Consider the following 20,171-nt stretch of genomic DNA (forward strand, 5'->3'; position numbering starts at 1 on the left):
CCAAAATGTGTGATCAGAAACTTGGCTTCACTAGTTTTTAAATCCAAGCACCAGGTTGTTACAGGTATGCCCTAAAACTGCCTCTAGAAACTCAAGCACAGACTGGTGTATAGTTTTTAGCAGAACTTCCAAATAAATAAATAAAAAAAAATAAGTTTACAGAAAAATCTTCCTACATTTCACAGTATATATATAACAACACCTATTCCTCACTAAGAGAATTACTTCATTTATAACACTGAATTGTATATCCTCAGTGCTTACAAAATGTATTCACTGGTACAAAAAAAAAAATTGCAAATAGTTAAGAGTGACATCTCAAGTAAGACTTTGCTTTACAAAAAACAAACACCAAAACAAAGCTGTTAGGTAAAACAAAATGTGTCTGGATAAGAACTATTAATCATAAGCCATTACCTGCAGGAGCTTTAGCCTGTGAACTGTTCCCAGCTCTCATGTTGGGCAGAGTTTGTGTTTTTAGCGGACCATCAGGTACCTGCAAAGCTTGTGTGCCATCTGAAAATGCCGGTTTCACCAAAAGTTCAGGTCTGGAAGCAATACGTGGCATAGTAGAGGACTGGATATAAGGACCTACTGCTGCCACTCGACTTGGAGCAGAGGACACTGGCTGTGGCAAATTCCCATCTGAAGAAACCTTTGGGAAAACAAAAGAAGAAAATGTAAAGAATTTTATGCTGCAGTATCCATACATAAGAGCTTGAAACAAAAAGTCAAAAAGGATAAAACAAGAAGCAATTGATACCCCAATATTAAAAATGCTTTTTTGAGAAAGCTTTGAGAACTATAAACCTGAGGTAGCAATAGCAAAAAAAAAAAGGAAAAACCTAAAAAAAAAATTCCATGACAACATAAGATTTCTTGTCTGCAAAGAGTAAGTAGGTTAACACTAATGTACCATGAAAAGGACTTTAATAATACAAGACTTCCTCTACATATGGATAAAGACAACAAGTCGAGCGTCTGAACAGCCTTCCCCACAAGCAAGTTTTTACTTCAGACTGTACAGGCAACAAATCAAATCAATGTTTTAGTTATTACATATCCCACACTTACTGGTACATTCTCTTTCTGTTGCAGAGCAGCCTTTTTCTTCCACAGACGCTCTCGCAGCTCATTAACACGCTTATCCATGACTGCCACCTCCAAGTTGCGCTTGTTCAAACACTCCCTCTGTTGCTGCAGCTTGGCATTCTGCTCCTGGTTCAGTTTGTTCCTCAACTGAATAAATTCACAAAGCAGTGGGGGGAGGAGGGGAAAACAACAAAAATAAAAACAAATTAACTTGCAGGATAGGGGACAGGAATCGGTTTCAAAGAGAAAAGCCTTTTAAAAAGTCAAGTCATATTTTCTCTCCGGAGAAAACGTTGGTTAGTCTCCAAAATTGCAGAAAGGAAAGGTATATACACAGTGTGCTCCTTCCTCTCTTTGCATTGAACTCAGCACAACTAATCCTCCATCCTCAGCACTCAGCCACACGTAGGTCTGGTGGGAACAGGAGCAATGGGATTTCTTTCCAATAAGGTAAGAAACAACCCAACCAACTTTTAAGCCCTTAAGAATCGTGAGTCACACGCTGGCTTTCCGTTACCTGCAGCTCCTTGTACAGGCGGTCGAGCTCAGCTACAGCTGACTGGTTGTCGTGGTAACCATCAATTCGGCCGTTCTTCAGCATCTCCAGTTGCCTGGTGAGCTCCTCCACTTTTGACACGGCCAGCACCAGCTCGCGCTGCTTTTGCTGGAACAGGCTGTTCATCTGTTCAATCTCCTCCACTGGAAAGAACGAGGGAGCACAATAGCTGCCCTGAGAAACAGCCGAGCGTGGGCCGCTTCCAAGGCAGCGGTTAAGGGGACAGGGAGCGCCCTGCTGGCCTCCAGAGCAGGGCTGCACAGAGCCAAACCAGCTCTTCCTCCCAGCACTTGCAAAAGAAAACTCACTAGCACGGTTATGTAAATTTGATCTACTTAGAGCACTGATGGAGAGGGAAAAAGAACGCTTCTTTTTGCTTTCTGAAGTATGGAAACAAACAAAACCACAATCCCAGACTGAATTCATCTGTAGAAGCCTAAATTCACTGAATGCTGAATTCAGCAGGAAGACACTCAGCCACAAGGCATATGAAGACACTCACTCAACCACAAGGCATATTTATGGTATTTAAAACTCTGAATTGAAGTCGTAAGAAGTCAGTGACAAAACATTGAAGCTGTTTCATTAAACAAAGACTCAGAGGGCTTTTTCGGGTCTATTACAAATAGCTGTCATCAGCTGCTCCCACTGTCAAAACTGTTCTACTATAGAACCAAGTTTAAAAAAGTCAGTAAGAATTCAAAGTACCACCAAGACCAGACCTGTTGGGGATAGTGCACAAAAACAGATTCACCTGCTTCAGTATCTTGTATTACTCTACCATCCTTTTATGCCTTTAAACTGATGTTTATTTTGTGCAACAGAACCCAAACAGAAAGTGCATTCTCCCCATAGAAAACCACTTTTGCTTTATCTGTAAACCACAACACCTCCTACTAAAACAACATATTTATATTTTACCTTAACAAACCAATATATTTTCATTTGAGTCAGGCTGGAAATAACAAGTTCTACACAATATGTATATAGAGAGGATGAAAAGGTAGGCAGAAGAACATGTGTCAATATATGTGTCAAGTCTGAAATAAATATTTAATGTTGCATCAAAATGCTGAACTACAAGCACTCAACCAGTACTGTACCAAGCCAGACTGTGGTCAGATTCACATAATTAAAAAGGAAATATGCTGCCAATTTGGCCATTAAATTACCTCTCGCATAAAAGGCAAGGTATCAGGCTAAACTTTGTTATAGGGCAAGAAAATAACAATCTAAATGTGTAGGGCACTGACATCAAAGATGGAAAAAGTTACTGTGGTACACAAAGGTATTCAACTAAGGAAAAAACCTACACTGTAATTAAAGAGCAGACATGCTAGGCCTGAAAATACAGGGTGCTCTTACAGGATATTTTAAAATACAGTAAGAAAATAAGTTTTATTCTCCATCATTCATGAGTTTTCTTGGTAAATACAAGATGTGAAATTGTTAGGATCAACACTTCCTGGAATGCTGTAAATAACTCATCTGAATCACCAGAACTGCATTTCCTGAAAAATCATAAGCTACTGTCCCCAAGCAGTAACTCACCTAATTTCCCATTGCTGAGTCTTTTCTGCTCCACGTGGCCTTTCAGTGCTCTCACTTTCTTAAGTTTGGCTTCTTGATTCTCAGCAATTTCCTTTAATCGCTTCAGTTTTTCCTGCTCAGCAGCTTGCTGTTGCTGTCGCTGATCTTGCTGCTTCAAGAATTTCAGACGTTGTTCCTGCAGTCAAGACAAGGATTTTTTAATTTTTTTTTTTTAGATGAACTTACAGTAAGGTACTGACAAAAAAAAAAACCCAGTCACCACAGCAGTTCAGATCAGCTTCAGCCCAGTATCCCATCTTTCCAAAATGTCAAGGGAAGTCTGAGAGAACAGAGCAAACATGAACCCATTCACATACTGAACACAAATATGTCCCAATGGTTATAACTGGAGAACTGCACTCTGTAGTACCAGAACCTACTGAAACAGAGGTGGCATCCATGTCTAACAGCCCTCGGGAATTTTTTCATCCATGAAATTGCTCAAAACCCTTTGAGGCTTAAGAAAAATGTTAGCATTCACATTCCACGACATTTGCCAATTTCATTTAATCACTACTTGGCTCTTGAGTTGCAGGAGCTAGTGACTATTTCCTCTCTACCTTCTCCATGCTACTTGTTCTTTATAGATCTCTAGAATATGTCACATTTAAAAAACTAAGCCATGCAGGAGAATTTTAGACCATTATACCATAAGTTATTGGGTTTTTTTGTCGATATTCATCATTTCACTAGTTCTGCTAAAACCTCTGTGAGATGGGGAATGACTGCACACCAAAGCTCTGAAAATAGACTGTCTCCTGATAATGATCACCACTATCACAACACAGTTAATTCAGGACATGGGAAAACCTTCACAGTGACCTGGTCCCCATTTGTGCAACAGATATCATCTTAGTGGAGAGGATCCTTTTGCCTCTCCAAGAGTACAAGAGTAAAATATGTGTTATCACAGTTTATATATATACACATGTGTCTAATTTAGACCTAAAAGAAACCATTAGATCACCAGATCACCTATAGAGAATTCCTTTTAATCACTGGTCATTATTCCTGGTTTGCAGTTCTAGAGACATGCTGTTCCAAAAAAATCACCAGTCATATTTAGAAAATGGGGACTTTGAACAAAAACAGTGCACTTTGAATAAAAAAGGCAGAGCAAAAAGTGAGTTTGTCTTCCGGAGAAAACCAGGCAGCACCTACGGTGTATGTACTACTTTAGAGTTACTCCCACGCAAGAAAACATCAAAAAAAAAAAAAGATATTACAGTTCATGTCTAAAAACAAAGTGTATTTTTCCTCCCTCAGGATCTATTTTTAATATTGCATCTGATTTCAGAAGGCAGGAAAGAGGCAGTGGAAAGTCTCTCTGAAGAGGCGTGCAGGAAAGCAGGTTTATTCCAGAGAGTGACATTAAATGAAGAATTCTACCACTGGGACACCCACCAGGTTACTCTTCTTCAAACCACAGGCAGCAGCCACCTACCTGATGGGTAGCTATCCAGACTCAAAACTTCTTTTTTTTTTTTAAAAATCTCATACAACAACTCCCTTTACATTAAATACATATCACATTCCTATTTCTTGTCTCATATATATAGTGACTATAAGTGTTATTTATAAGACCAAGGTATATTGCCATCACCTTTGAGTGAAACAGACAGTTGTGAATGTTTAGGCTTCTTCTATATTTAATAAATCTCAGCTGGAACTGAGAAGAGGGCAACTATTCTGCCTTGGCAAATTAAACAAGACAGAATTGTTTAATTGCAGCTGAATTTCATGTGAAAACTCTAATCACTTGGTTGATTGACCGCTTTCTTACATTATAGTTGCACCTTCTTCATACCTGTTCTTACCATAAAGCAGAAATAAAGTTTTATTGACTATTTTGGCAGGCCATAATACCACTTAGCAGGTGCTGCAGAACCATTAGAAAGCCACTGTTTTAAGCATTTCCCTGAGATAAAATTATTGAAGGTCAAGGGAACTGAACAAGATGCTAAAGATTAGGACACACACGCAGCTGGTGTCAAAGGAGAGGGAGACAGAGTGTGTGACAGAGGAAGAGGAGTGAGACCAGATCCTCAAAGCAGCCTTCTTCCCCAGTAAAGCACATTCTGAAATGCATGGGAACTCATTCACCCAGACAGACAAGCCCTCTTCAGGACAGACTCACATTTAGTGATTCTCTGCCAAAAGCAGAATTTGCTGTTATATTTTCAAGTCTAGTGTGTACCAACAACACTTAAGTCAAATATGACCTCTATGCCACTATTCTGCAGATGCATTCAGAATATTTTTCTCTCTAAACACTTCAGGAGCACTCTGTGTGCTTTCATTAGCTTTTCTGTTATTGTTCTGCAAGTATTCCATAAATCAGTGTCCTAGTTACTTCTATCACATACATGCCATCTTTTCCAGACAGCTGCCCCAGGAAACCAGGCACATTGAACTCTATCAGGAGAAGGCAAGATATCATTGCAGGACAGCATTATATCCTGAGACAAAAGCCTTGTTCCATGATCAAACTGGTGAATTGCTGGTCACCACATAGAGCACAAATAAAGCTGACAGAGCCACCAAGACAAATGACAACACATTAATGTTATGTGCTCTATCCTTTTAGGGAGCTATATGGTCACTTCTACCACTGCCATTATTGTAATGTTTTACTACTAGGTATTTGCATAGATTGACTTTCAAATTTAAAAACAGGCAGCCAAAGAAAGGGTTCTGTTTATAAGAGGTGAAAAAACACACATTCCCAACCCTCTCTCCACCTCACGTGACTCTCACTACCTTTGTTCCGGGCTGTAAACAATCTAATTCCAAACTCACCTTGTTAGCCAACATTTGCTGTTGAGCCTCAATTTGTTGCTGCTGGCGGGATGCCATTTCCTGAAGTTCAGCCAGTGTCATGTCCATCCTCGGAGCACTCACCTGTCAAAGAAAACCCAAAGCATGTTAAGTCAAGAATTTTTAATTTGGCTAGTATGTAACTCAACAGAGCTACTGCACAAAAGTAAGATAAAAGTCTTTAAAAACAACCACCACCAAATATCCAATAAAATAATTAGAAGTGTCATCTTTTAATAGTAAAAGAATAAATAGTTGTAAGCTCTTGTAAGTGTGTATCCCAATTCAGCAACTCACAAAGGATGACATCTCTTGGAACGTTAATATTTCTAGCAAAACCCCAGCAGCACTTTAAAGAGGCATTTCAGAGCCCTTTATAATTAAGCTCAGCATGAATCAGCTTTGACTGACTGAGCCCAGAATGCTCAGCACATGGCAGGATAGAGCTGTGGTCGTAGGTGGATCACTGCAATTCAACGTAAGTCAAAGAAAATGGAAAGTTTAAATATAGTTGGACGGGGGGAAACACCACTCTAAGACAGAACTATTATTAGTTATCTGTTCACATGTTTTTCAAATCAAGATTCAATCTCATATCCATAATTATATCTTTTGGAGCGAGAATAAATGTCAGACAAGGAATTCAATGCTGAAACACTCACTGGTCTCATCCTGAAGTCTGGAACTAGGAATTTCTGACACAAAACAGAGACAGAAACATTAAACTCAAGTAATATGAGAGAAAACTTTTGATGGGAGTAGAGGAGAGAAAGTATTCTGAATTTGCTGCTCTAGGATCACCTGTACCAGCAGAGATATGGCAGCCTAAAGATCTCAGTGACATCTTAAAAACAGAAAGCCAGGATGATAATTGCTAGAGGTTTTGTGTCTATTTTAGAGCAGTCATTAGCAACCTCTCCAAAATTGTCTCTTAGTTTCCGTGGTAGGACTTGCACCATTATCTCCAAAGAGGGGAAGCCTCCAGTGTCACTACACTGGCCACTGCATCAAGCACTTACTCCATTCTCTATTCTTCGGTCACCAGGCACTTTCACACCATTTCTTTTGAAGGTTGGATCTTGAGGCCTTTGTCCAGTCCCTAGATAGAAACAGTCAAAAATAGTAAGGTATTTTAAGATTTTTCTTATCCTTTTAGACACAGCATTCATTCAATGCAAAACGAGAACAAGTACAATCGTTATGGTTTAGAAACTGAACACCTGTTCTTCTTGTGTGTTTACCACCAAGATAAACTTAACTGATGACACAAAACATTTTTTGAAAAGGTTGCTGTTTGATGACAGCTTTTATTTTAAACTATAGTTCTGTTCAAAAAACAGACAAAAAAACCAGCTTAACCAACAAGCAGGCTATTTTAGTATTTATCCTGGGATGAACAGTAAGTGTGTATTATAGATACATAGTTTAAAAGCACAATTATTTTTTTCCCGTCTTGTGTCAGTAAAGATGCTACTTAACTAGACTCCTGTTTTAATGCTTCTATCAAATTACATACAAACAGTGTTCAGATACCAAATACCAAGCTCATTCATTTCCCTGTAGGACATACATGACTGCTACCTTCTTGCCCATTTGATACCTCTTTAGAGACCATATTTCTGTAAGACTAACTGCAAAGCTCAAATATATTGCTTAGCAATGCTGTGGCCAATGAAATTACAATAATCCTAATACTACAAGCACCCTGGACTTGAAAAAAACATATCTTGACAACTAAACTGCTCTGTAAGATCCTTAGTTGGTAAAAATGGCACAGCTTTAGCTTTTCATGCACTCATTCTATCAGCAGTACACATTTCAAACATCAAGATATGTTTAGTCTTTTAAAATATGCTGGATACAAAGCCACTAAATGCAAATGCAGGATTTCCAACACTGAGGAAGATTACTAAGGATGAAAACAGGAAAAGAGGAGGAAGAAGAATCCAGTAGACTGTTTCAGAAGTAAAAGTCTTAAAGATTCTAATGAAAAGATAAATGTAGGATGCACAGAAAACCCTTGAAAAGCAGAGAGTAAGTTTTTAGGTTTCACATTTAAATTTACAATGCATCGATATTGCATTCTGAGAGAAATTGCCCAGGCCATTCATTTAATGCTATTCCTGAAACTAATATAAGTGTGCAAATTGTAAGAGAAACTTTGAAGAACTCTATCTTTTACCAAGCATGCTAAGTTTATCACCCTGGTAAAGTGTTATCCAGGTGAAACACCCTGAGCCCAAGTTATAGATTGCATCACTAGACAACAGTTTGGTTACTAGATTTAAAAGAAGAGACCATCACACATCTCCAGATATTTTGCTGCAGAAAATATATTTAACACAGGATGCCCTCAGACAATTTGGTAATAACCAGATCTAGAGAACCTGCAAAAATTTCAATTTGGACTTAATATTCCCAGATCTAGCAAGGGAGGATGAAGTCTTTCCAAAATTAGCCAGTTTTCTGTTGCAAGCCTTCTTGCTTCATAGGAAAAAAATGGTCATACAAGAGGGATTGCAACACTGTACTGACTATGAACATTGATGGATAACATATGCAAGCTGTTTCCTTAACCTTGAGGAATGAAATGAGACTTGACCAAGTGAAAAAGCTGAGAACAACACATACCTGCTTCCCGGCAGGGAGAGCGTTCATGCCGAAGAAAGAAGCGAACCTCACTCCTCTGCATCCCAAAGCGCTGCAGGATATCCAGCATCCGTTCATTATCGGCTACGGGACGCTCTGAAAAGGTAAAAAAAAAAAATACCAGCTGACTACTGCATCCCATCATAGCTTGGGCACATACCAAACCAAAAATATCCATCCCTCATCTTTCACTTGAACACCTGTTATTCCACAGGTGCAGTGGGTGCACATAATCCTTGCCCTCACCCAAGCCATTTCTTCTTTCCCCTCAAGAAGCCACAGTATCACTCCTTGCTTCTGAAACTAAACCAGCACCTATGAAAAGCAGCCCTTTAGAAGATCACCCCTGAAGGGAAAAGCTGAGGAACCGTCGCAGCCCAAGGGAAAACAAACAGGGAATTGAGACCTTTCAGCTCTAGTGTCTTTCTTTTGTATTTGCAAATCATCTTGCCCACTCACCACCGCAGGAAATGTGCTGGTGCACCTTTTGCTCCACTTCTTCGGTACCTCAGACAAACTTATTCCTCAGTCATTCCCACCCCCTCCTCAAAGCACTGCTGCTTTGATTCCTACAGGGACTCATTTACTTCCTAATTCCAACAAGAATTAGGAGAGATACAAAGATAAACTCTCAGGGAAGAGGGAGTTCTTCCTTTAACTTCCTAAGGATTGCAATCCAACGCTGGATGGCAGCCCTTGCGCTCAAGCTCAGGCAGCAGCACTCAGTACCCTGAAAAGGCTCGTAGGCAGTTCCCAACAGGCCTGATCCTCAGCCTGCCAGCACAGCTCCTGTCCCTTCAAGTGTTCTCCTACAGCTCCTGTCAGACACAGATCTGGCTCATTCTCTTGGACAGCAAATTTCATGAAGTTCAGATCAGATGCATTTTGAAAGCCCTATTTCTGATAAACCTTGAAAAGCTGAACTACTTTGGATTCAAAGCTCAAGGCAAAAAAAGTGATCAGACAGTGAAAAGTGAGTCTAGTAAGAACTTGCCATTTTCTTTCAGACAGCTGAGATGAAAAAGTTACATGCACAAGTTCCACTGAATATCCTTTCCTGCTCTTATTCTCACATTCAGGATTCAGTCATATATCCTATTTTTAAGCCTTATTCGTTGTCTTTAGATAATACAAAAATCCAGTGTGAGTCTACATCTACCAACTCCATTTAGCAGTATTCCTATCTTTTTGTATTACCAGTCTTTCCAAATTGACATATTTCATAGCTGGGCATTCACAGACAGGATATAATTAGAATTACTTATTGGCCTCACATAAAAGTAATTTCTTTTGCTATTCTAGACACTTTACCATAACTTTTTCAGCCTATTTTAAATGTGATGGAGAGGGTGTGGCCAATATATCACAGTAGTGAACTTTACATAGTCAAGATACTGTCATATCTTCTAATAGCATTGGGGTTCACGATTGGGTTGAACCCATTTGTGCTGGATGTCAGACAAACAGAAGACATTGTTCCTGGTCTGAGAAATGAGACAAACAATGAAATTAAATACCACCATTTTTGCACTAGTTTCATTTTTCCTGACATGGCTTTTGTTGTAAGTTTCCTTTCATTATTTATGCAAGGGGAGGGGGGGAAAAAAAAAAAAGGAAATCAGAGAGTAGTTCATTCACATTCAATGGAGTCTTTCAAAGCCACTATCCTAATATGAAATAATCTTTTTAGCAGGAAAAATTGTTGGCATTAAGTATAAATGTTTTCAGTTTCATAAAAAAAGGAGTTACTAACATGTTTTCGGCATGTGAAAAGCTCTTTTCAACATGAAAGTGTTTCTTTAAATGAAAATGCTGCAGCTGTGCTCAAGCAATCTAGGAAGGAAAATTTCTGGAGTCACTGTCAAAAGAGATTAGCTTTACAGAATAAGCAAGTAGGTCACTGTTACAGAAAAAGCAGTCTCTTGGCGGTTACTTGTCTAGACAGCTAAAACAGCTCCTCATCTGCTAAACCTTAATTCAAGAAAAAAACCCACACACACACACAACAAAACCAAAAAATCAACAGTACCACTGTCAGATTTCCTACTTAAAGGATATACAGCAGGCTTAGGAGACAGACTTCTAGCAGCTCGGCTATACCTCAAGTGAAACTCTATAATCAAGGGAGATACCCTTTACACAAGGATTCTGTCAATACCACTCACTGACTTCAGAGGAAGGTCAGAGAGATTGTCAAATACCAAACAAATGTACATTTGGAAAGCTCAAGAAGAAAGAACAATCAGTTTTCTTTTTTAATTCCCTATCTGTCTCATAAAGAAAAAAAACTTTTATACACTCACACACCTTTTGACTGCTTTCCACAGTGGCCAAGGTAGTCGCCTAACAGAATTCTGACAAAAATAGGAAGGTCAAGAAATTTTGCCCTGATATTCTTCAAATTTCAAGCAAAACTGGGAGGACAGGGAGAGTAGTAAACTTGCCCCCTTCAGGGAGCAGAGTGCCTCAAGCACACTTGCAGCAATCTTTCAAAGTATGCTTAATAAAGTCTGACAACAGAAGCTAAAATTCCTGAGCAAGCGTCAGAAAAAGAGAAGAACGATGTAAGAAGGATCCCAGCAATCTGAAGTCTGAGAAGTCATTTTCCAGCATAAATATTTTGTTTCTACCCCAAAAGGTTAACTGTCCTGCACCATGTTTGTTTTAAAGCAGGTTTAATTTGTTCAGTGTAATATGCAAACAAAACAGAAGTCATGGCTTATCTTGGCAAAACAAAACAGAAAACTTCTCTGACATCTAAAATGAGATCAGCAAAAAACTAAAAGTATTTCTCTTCCTCGCTTCCCCCTCCCGACCAAAACAATCCAAGACATACATGGAAACATATCTTGCAAATGGTTGTTCCTGGATGCTATAAAGATGCTTAAGAAAAGATATTTTATCCAAAACAACATGCATGTATCCAGTACTAAAGTATTTTAATGTTACTGATTTGCGACTACTGCATTTTTCCTTAACAAGTACAACTTGAAACTGTATTTGAAACTTCAATAAAAGGTCAAGTCCTGCATTTCAGTCACAACAATCACACACAGCACTACAGGCCAGGGCAATGGCTGGAAAGTGGCTCAGCAGAAGAGGACCTTGGGGTGCTGTGGTTGACAGCAGCGAGCCAGCAGTGTGCCCAGGTGGCCAAGGCAGCCAAAGGCACCCTGGCCTGTATCAGCAATAGTGTGGCCAGCAGGACCAGGGCAGTGGCTGTCCCCCTGTACTCAGCACTGGTGAGGCCACACCTCAAATCCAGTGTCCAGTTCTGGGCCCTTCACTACAAGAAAGACACTGAGGTGCTGGAGCAAGTCCAGAGAAGGGCAACGGACCCTGAAAGGTCTAAAGGATAAGTCCTATGATGAGCAGCTGAGGGAGTTGGGGGTGATTAGCCTGGAGAAGACTCAAGGTTGACCTTATCACCCTCTACAACTACCTGAAAGAAGGTTGTAGCCAGGTGGGTGTCAGCCTCTTCTTCCAGGCAACCAGCAACAGGACAAGAGGACATAGCCTCAAACTTTGCCAGGGGAGGTTCAGGTTGGACATCAGGAAGCACTTCCTCACTGAAAGGATGCTTAAGCATTGGAATGGGCTGCCCAAGGAGGTGGTAGAGTCACCATCCCTGAAAGTGTTAAAAAAATGACTGGACATGGTCTAGTTGATGTGGTCGATGTTCAGTCAAACACTGAACTTTACGAACTTGGACATCTTTTCCAATCTTAATAACTATATTCAGTTTTACACACACACAGAGTGTTTGTATACAGAAGTAAATAACTAGCAAATATGACTGGATCAGTGGAGGGAACTAGAATAACTTGATTTCTAAAACAATTGTCAATGTTTTCACTGTAGAAATGGATGAAACTTCGTCTTACGACAACAGCTGTGCAAGTAACATTTAGATATCTCTTCTCATGTATCTCATGATGTGTTTGCAAAAACTCATTTCAGAAAAAAAATTCTTCGCTTCCCTTTACGTTTCTGTATCCAGATTATTTTCTTACATGTCCTTGACTAGCAGAAAAGCTGATAACTTCATCATATGAATAAACCCCCATGTATTATAAGGTCCCACTCACCTAGAAGTTTACTTTTCAGCTTAACAAGACCATTTGGACACTGAGTACTGGTAGGCTTCACTTTTCTTTTACTATAGGTGCTATCCTTTGATTTCAGGACAATCTTGCTGTCCTTTCTAGCATACTCTGCATCAACATCTCCAAAGCCAATCAAGAATCCAGGTTCAAGAAACACAAGGAGAGGAGATGCCCACTCTAGCAGGGCTCCAACTTTAGTAATGACAGGAAAACCCTGTCCCTCATCACAACCACCTGTACTCTTTAACAAGGCATGGGCACTAAGGCTAACTATAAATTCAATAGCTTTACCTAAACTTTTATTTTACTTTTCTTTCACTGTAGGCTTTGGTATTGTGCTGACTTAGACAAAGATGTATGATAAAAATACATTCCTAAAAGAACTCTTTCCATGCTGAATTGATAATTTTACTTTAGTATTATTTATGAAAAAAATACTCTTTTTAAGAAAAAGAAATATTCTGTTCCATTTTTTCAACTTAGAAATATCAGAAATATCTCTGTCAGAAGTAGATAAATATCAAGAGACAACTCTGGTATCTCATGCTATTAAACAAATATCTATCTCACCAAAGCCTTCTTTGAACAGATGTGAGCCTGAGCCAACAGCAGAGGAAGAAAGGAATATAAGCCCTTGTTATCTGATTCTTTTACAATCTTGAAGTATCTCAAAAAAGTTGACCCAAGCATAGTTATTTTCCATGACTTAAAATCCTGTCCTGGATTCATCTACCTTATGCCTCTGGATGGCTACCAGAATCTAATTAGTACCATGGAGACCGGAGTTAGTCCAGAGTCCTTTCCCATTTAAGCCATGAGACTTTAGCCATACTTTAGCTTTTCATTTTTTTATTGACATATTCTCCAGTTCCAGTGGAGCACTGCCAGCTAGGGAGATCTGAACTTCTGAGACAAAAAATCAGCAAGAACACAGAAAAAATAAAAAAAAACAGACCAAACACAACCCACTTTTCCACAAGCTTAAAAGGACACAGGTCAGTCAAAAGTTGCTTCTCTGTCCTCCCTGTTACCTACTTTCTTTAGAGCACTTCAACATCAGGTTTCTCCTACTAATTCTGCTAACACACTCCTTCCCATCCAAACTCAATTAACACCACTGGTAACAGTGAAGGTGTCATCTGAAAAAGGAAGTTTTCTTTTGCCACTGCAAGTGAAAATGGTTGTGAGGTTAAAGAAATGATCCTGAACTGGTCACAGAACTATTAATACTTAGTCCTTCAAAACCCCCACACTGGCCACTGGGACCCCACTGTGGGGAGAAGGAAGAGAAAACAACTTCCTCAAACCCTTCAGAGACTCATTTAAGTCAGAGAAGGGTTGCATGGACAAAAACATCTGCATGCTTGAGTCACCTCCTTTTGCTTTGAACTCATTTTTGCAGACTGAGCCTTTCTGCAGGTACACGGTCATACAGCACGTCTGATGGACAAATTAACAAAATGGTAATGCAGAAACCCTCTGGGACAGAATCACTTCCGTCAGGTCTCTGTGTGCCACCTTATCAGAAGCAGCAAATGCCCTGTAGTTCACCGAGCTGACCTACCTGAGCCACACCACACTTCAGCCAGGTGGCACTCGCTCTCACCAGGCTCCTTGCACAGCTCCACCACATCCCTGCAGGTTGTTTCGGGGGTCACTGGCACCTCGGTGAAGTGCTGCTCGTTGTTACTGAGGTATACGGTCAGAAACATCTGGAAGAGACAAAGGCAACAGCACACGGTTACTTTATAACACAAAGGGCAGACTGCACCTTGGATCACAACCCTCTCATTAAATGAATTCTTTCCAACACAATTACGTAATTTGTTATCAACTACTGTGTGTACAGATTTCAAAACAAAACCAAATTTCTTTTTAAGGTAGAGGCGAGAGACACTAAAGAAGTAATCCCCTGTTCAACAAAATTATGTTGCTGGAGGATTATTTGGTTTTAAATCTGGACCTACTGCTCCTTGCTTCTTCTCAAGGTGATGTGTCAGAGCTCCTCCCACCTCACTGTGTGTATATACTGCACCCATTTGACACAGCAGCAGGAGAAACAGTCATCTAGAGTTCAGAAGTACTCTTTATAGTGAAAAACAATGGTAATTAGGTCTGGTATTCAAAAAAAAAAAAAAAAAAGACCAGAGATTACTACATAGGCAGTGAAGTGGAAACATAACTTGCATTTCCATAACACATTTTATCAGAAGGTTTCTTAAGAACACAAGTCAGCTTGCTATTCCCTAGGTCTCAGTCTTAATACAAGGTCCCCCAAAGGCCATTCCCAGGAAAGCAAGGATATTTCACTTGGCTTCCTCTTCACAGCTGTAGAAGGATCCTTGATTTTTGGTTATTCTGTTGTTTAAACATACCACATGGAGAGATGTTATTCTTGCTCGTGTCTTTCCTGCCACAACTACAAAATGACCACTCTAAAATATTTGTTGCTATGTTTGATAGAACATTGATGATTACTGCAGCTGAACACCATCTCGCTATACGCTATTAAAATTAAACTGCTATCAAAGTTGAGCTGCTAGCTAAAAATTCACATCATTTCTCTTCTGAGACCTGTTCTCAACTACTGTATCAACTGGCTGCTAGTTGCATGATTTCCAGCAACACAAACATCAGTCAAATATCTCCAGAAAGCAACTGCTCCACTAAGCATTACAAGCAAAAGAAACCTACACAATTCAGTCTTTTTCAAACAGCTGGGAAAGGTGTTCTCAGTGAAAGAAATCCTTGCCTGTTCTCATTTTTAGAGGGTCAAAGGGGTACACATCATTACAAACAATAGCCCGAATTCAAAAAAGAGGGGAAAAAAGGGAATCAAAATCAAACGAGGCAAGAGAAGTATAAATATCCATCTAAGTAAATTTAAATAATGGAAAGTCCCACAACAAAACCACTACCAGAAGCATTATTTTTGTGATTTTGTGTAAATACACTGGAGCAAGTACTCTTTATGCCACTGCAAAGTGATATTTAGCCCCACCTTCTTCACAGTTTTAAGAACCCACTCTGGGAAATTCTTCTGGAATACAACCATGCACACACACATTCCTGATGTCTCCAAAGCCTTTCCAAGGTCCTTTTGAGTACCAAGGACCCCTCCATCTCTGCCAGGAGAGAAGCTGCCTTTACTCTTAAAAACGTCTGTGAAAACACTCCACACTCAGCATGTCTTGTTAGGATGTGTAAGGATTTGGCCCACTCGTGGCAGTACAAACACTTGCAAACAGTGCTTCGGGCCCTGGCACTGCACCAGACATAGCACACAGAATTTCTGACCTCTGGTTTTGCCCAGCTCCCCCAGACAAGGGTTTCTGATAAATTCCTAAACACCTTTCTTCAGAAAGGAAAAAGCCTGCAGAGAGCGAGCTCAAAACTGCCTGTAATCCTTAGGAAAATAGCTAAATTCCCCCTTAAGTCTTTTCCTTGCCACATTATGGTGGGGAGGGGGGAGGCAAAACCAACCAACCAACCAACCAAAAAAAAAAACCAAAGAAAAAAAACCAAACTTGGAGTTTGTAAGGAGGGAAATTAGGAGAGAGGATATGGAAAATGCAAAGGCAGCAACAAAATTCTGGTTACTGCCCGACGACAGAAGCCAGTGAATCCTTGAACCCTGTGGAGAGCAGGCAGGCAGATAGAGCAGGACACCCAGTGCTTGAGGATTTTTAGCTTGAACCAAGGCTGCTGCTCCTTTCACAGTCCTGTTCTTGGAGGTGAGCATCCTGCCTGCCAGCCAGGGTCACAGCTGCTTACCCACAAGCAGCAGGGAATTTGTTTCAGCACTGCTCCCTTCTCCAGGATGCTCTGTATGGGCCAGAGCTGTGGCAGGCAGGCAGGTAGGATCAGTCTACCACACGCACTCATTATATAGTAGAGACAGGCACAACCATTCTGCTGTTTACAGCACAATGAGGTACTGACCTAAATTAAGACAAAGCTTTCCGAGCAGGAACTCTGACACCTGGCTTTAATCTTTTGTCCCTGAACACGCTACCTTCTAGACGCAGTGTTTCTAGAGGAGGCTGGCAGGGAAGGATGCCAGGTGCAGCCAGGTAAGAATATCTCCTAATCACAAAAACTGGGGCAGAAAAGTATAAAATAAAAAAAAAAAAAAGGCTTCAAAATCACTTTAGAGGAGGGTTATATAGGTGTGTAAAGCACATCAGCTCTTCATATTTAATGCTGTACAACCTCACATTCAGAACACCACCGAATCGCACAGGCTGCGTATCTGCAATAACACTGGTTAGCTTTAAAAGAGGAGCTCTCAGATGGGAATTAAGAGAAAATTATAAAAACCCTGGTATTATACACAAAGCAGACCCAATTTGACCCTAGCATGGCTGTTCACTCTTCAGTGTGCCTGTCTATATCCAGTTGTTAATCCTTAGGATTTAGCAATACAGACAACTACACAGGAAGGATCACGAGTTGCCATTTCTATCCACAATGCTCAGGATAATTACTAATACATTAAGCCAAGAGCACTCAAACCTGCTGTGTGGGGGCCATTTCTGGGACTTTGTAGTGTCTGCATTACCTCTATCCCACATATTCTAGGAACTAAGGGGAAAAAAAAAAAAGGCAACCAAATCCTGCAAATTCCCTAAAACTATACCTCAAAGTCCTTAGAGTCTAAAGCAACTAAAAGGTTATGATATTGGTGCTAACTTGTTCTGCTTCCCCTTAGCTCCAGGGACAATGCTGACAATCCATCACAAAGATATCTCTCCTCAGAGAGGAGTGGAAAAGGTAAAGAAACTGATGTGACCCCAAAGCCTACTGTGGCTTCTGGGTGCTCTCATCACCCTTGGTGGCTGCTGTGGGTTCACACCACCTTGCACCAGGATCCCAAGAACTCATCCTCCTCCTGGGAATGGTTCTGCTGTGACATTCATTAACCATCCTACCAGATTATACTGCAGTTTTATTACTGTGTGGCAAAGAAAAACAAAGGAAATAAGAATACTCTCATGACACCTTGTTCAGAAGTTGGAATCCTGTAGACTTCACCTAGCTAGAGCACAAGGCAGTCTCTTGCTTCTCCCTGAAACCAAAGTGGTTAAGACGTTGTATCCAAGTCAGGCATCCAAGAACTCAGGGAAAAAAACCCACAACAACCCAACATAAAGTTCAGTTTCAAGCTATCATAAATTAAGGACTTGATAAAAGAAATGAGAGGAAGACAAAATCACAGTCAGAGCATGGATTTCTCTTAAAGATGGCAAAAACTGAAATACCTGACAATTTCATATAACCTTGGATCAGGGTTTTTTTCCTTTAGAGACTTTTAAAGAATGAGTTTTAGGAATGCTCAGCATACAGACTGAGCATTTTTAAACCAGACTCAGGTCCCTAAGTAAGTTCTAAACTAAAGATTACCCCCTCATTTCCCACCTCAAAGACAAACTCATTATTTATAGGTAGTGGAAAGCTTTAAAATGTAAAAGCACTGCAGTATTGTGGCATACTTGGGAGAAACCGGGGATGTGTTGTGTACCTACTGAAGCACTTCCTTTTAAAAATCACATCGCAGATTTCAGCTGACTCTGCTACAGCTTAGAAAATAAAAGTTTGCAGTTATGGAGCCACCAAATGAGGCAGTTTCGATCGGCTGCACCAAGGGCAAAGAGATGCCCAAGGTCACAGGAGCTAAAGCAAGAGACAGTTTTTGCACAGAATGACTGCAGTGCATGACTTACAAACAACTGGATGGCAAAGTAGAGTACTGAACATAAAGGAGGACTTCATGTCTCAAAAGAAAGCCTGCCACTTAAGACACAAATGTAATAAAATCCAAATTGGTATGAATTGCAACTTGGAGTCCCCTCAGCAGGAAATATATCATTTTGTTTCAGCTCATATTACTCATGCATCCCCTCCAACTGCAGCCTCCAAGTCTGGATTGCAACACACCCAGGAACAGAATATAACAAGAAAGCAACCAAACAGGAGGACAAAAGAGGGCATCAGATCAAGCAAGTCATATCCCCTTTTATAATCCTCCATCTCTCTTCTGCACCTCAGTCCCAAACAGCCTTACATTTGCCTGCAAATCTGACCTATTCATTGCTAAGCTCATCAACAGGAATTATACCAGTATTAAATATAACAGCTCTCAACATCTGCAAATACATTTTCGACTGAAAGTAAAAATATGAACACACCACATTTTAGCTCCTGCTTTGTTGCAATACACAAAAAAGCCCAAACCAGAAGAAATTGCTTCCAAACACATCTGGAATACCAACCTGAGCAAACATATGCCATATAATTTACAACCATCCAATGAGATATCATTTCATATCAAAGGCCTCTCATCACTCTTTTCCTTAGATCAGAAGGCCTCAATTATTGATTAAAGGGGGAAAAAACAGAAATGCAATTTACTTTTCAGCTTTGATGGTGTTTCTGTAAGGATAAGACCTCTCTTACTCCTTAGTTATTATAAAGCTGATGTCACATTTTGGGTATTAAAGGATGTTAGATTGGACATTTTCTAACTAAAATACTAATAACGTTCAATTATTTGGGATGCAAGTATTCAGGGGAACACTATTATGGTGCATGGTCCAAATTAAAATATAAGCACTTCATTAATTCCTGAAGCTACCTGAGTTTAAAGGCACATACTTCTCCCCTCCCCCAGGTTTCTAGTGAAAGATCTAACTCAGATCATAAAATTTCAGCAATGCACAATAATCAGCAAAACTCAGTCCCCTGAAAAATATTATAACCAAGTAGAGACTATATTAAAAAAAAATAACACCTTAACCCTCATTTTCAGTATTTGCTGAATTCCTATATTTATGCAGTCTTCCTGCACAGTATGTAATGTACAATACAAACTGTGGCATCTATTCACATAGTATTCTTCATCTTCAAAGCATCTTGTGGCCAGGAAGTCATGACACAAGCAAGCAGTTTCCTACTTTACAGGCAGGGAAACTGAGGTGTACCAGAAGGCAAAATCAGAGACAATCACATTATTTGATAGCCAAACAAGCATACAGGCTATGGAAACCATGATTCATTTCATTACCTTGCATTAGAGCTAATAACACAATTCTGTGCCACATTCCATATGAGCTGCATTTTAGACTGAAACCCAATACCCTTGAACCACTCATTATTAGTGTTCAAGGTTTTTGTATTTCCATAGCACAGCTAAATAATGGTCTTAGCTTGCATAACAAATTTTCTTAGCTCTCATTTTTAAGGAGGCATTAAAAGTCGCTCTTCAGGTATTTTCAAACCTAAGCAATTCTAAGATTCTACGAATTTGCATCGTGAACTAAAATGTATTTTAGAAGTTAGTTTTCGTTAGCTGAAAAACGAGC

At 39.9% G+C, this 20,171-nt stretch overlaps 1 protein-coding gene across 3 annotated transcripts in view; it reads right to left on the bottom strand.

Moving 5' to 3' along the window:
* TP53BP2 (tumor protein p53 binding protein 2) overlaps positions 1–20,171 on the bottom strand; it is a 51,662-nt gene that overhangs the window by 15,433 nt on the left and 16,058 nt on the right. For all 3 annotated transcript variants that reach the window (XM_050316417.1, XM_050316415.1, XM_050316416.1), the window contains exons 2-9: positions 14,375–14,522; positions 8,687–8,800; positions 7,075–7,154; positions 6,038–6,139; positions 3,200–3,374; positions 1,610–1,791; positions 1,075–1,239; positions 418–655 (exon numbers count right to left, since the gene is read on the bottom strand). In XM_050316417.1, coding sequence (XP_050172374.1) covers positions 418–655; positions 1,075–1,239; positions 1,610–1,791; positions 3,200–3,374; positions 6,038–6,139; positions 7,075–7,154; positions 8,687–8,800; positions 14,375–14,522 — 1,204 coding nt within the window. The remainder of the gene's footprint in view (positions 1–417; positions 656–1,074; positions 1,240–1,609; positions 1,792–3,199; positions 3,375–6,037; positions 6,140–7,074; positions 7,155–8,686; positions 8,801–14,374; positions 14,523–20,171) is intronic.

Source organism: Myiozetetes cayanensis, unplaced genomic scaffold (genome assembly GCF_022539395.1).
Source record: "Myiozetetes cayanensis isolate MyiCay16 unplaced genomic scaffold, myiCay2020 scf2-11, whole genome shotgun sequence".
NCBI classification, from domain to species: domain Eukaryota; kingdom Metazoa; phylum Chordata; class Aves; order Passeriformes; family Tyrannidae; genus Myiozetetes; species Myiozetetes cayanensis.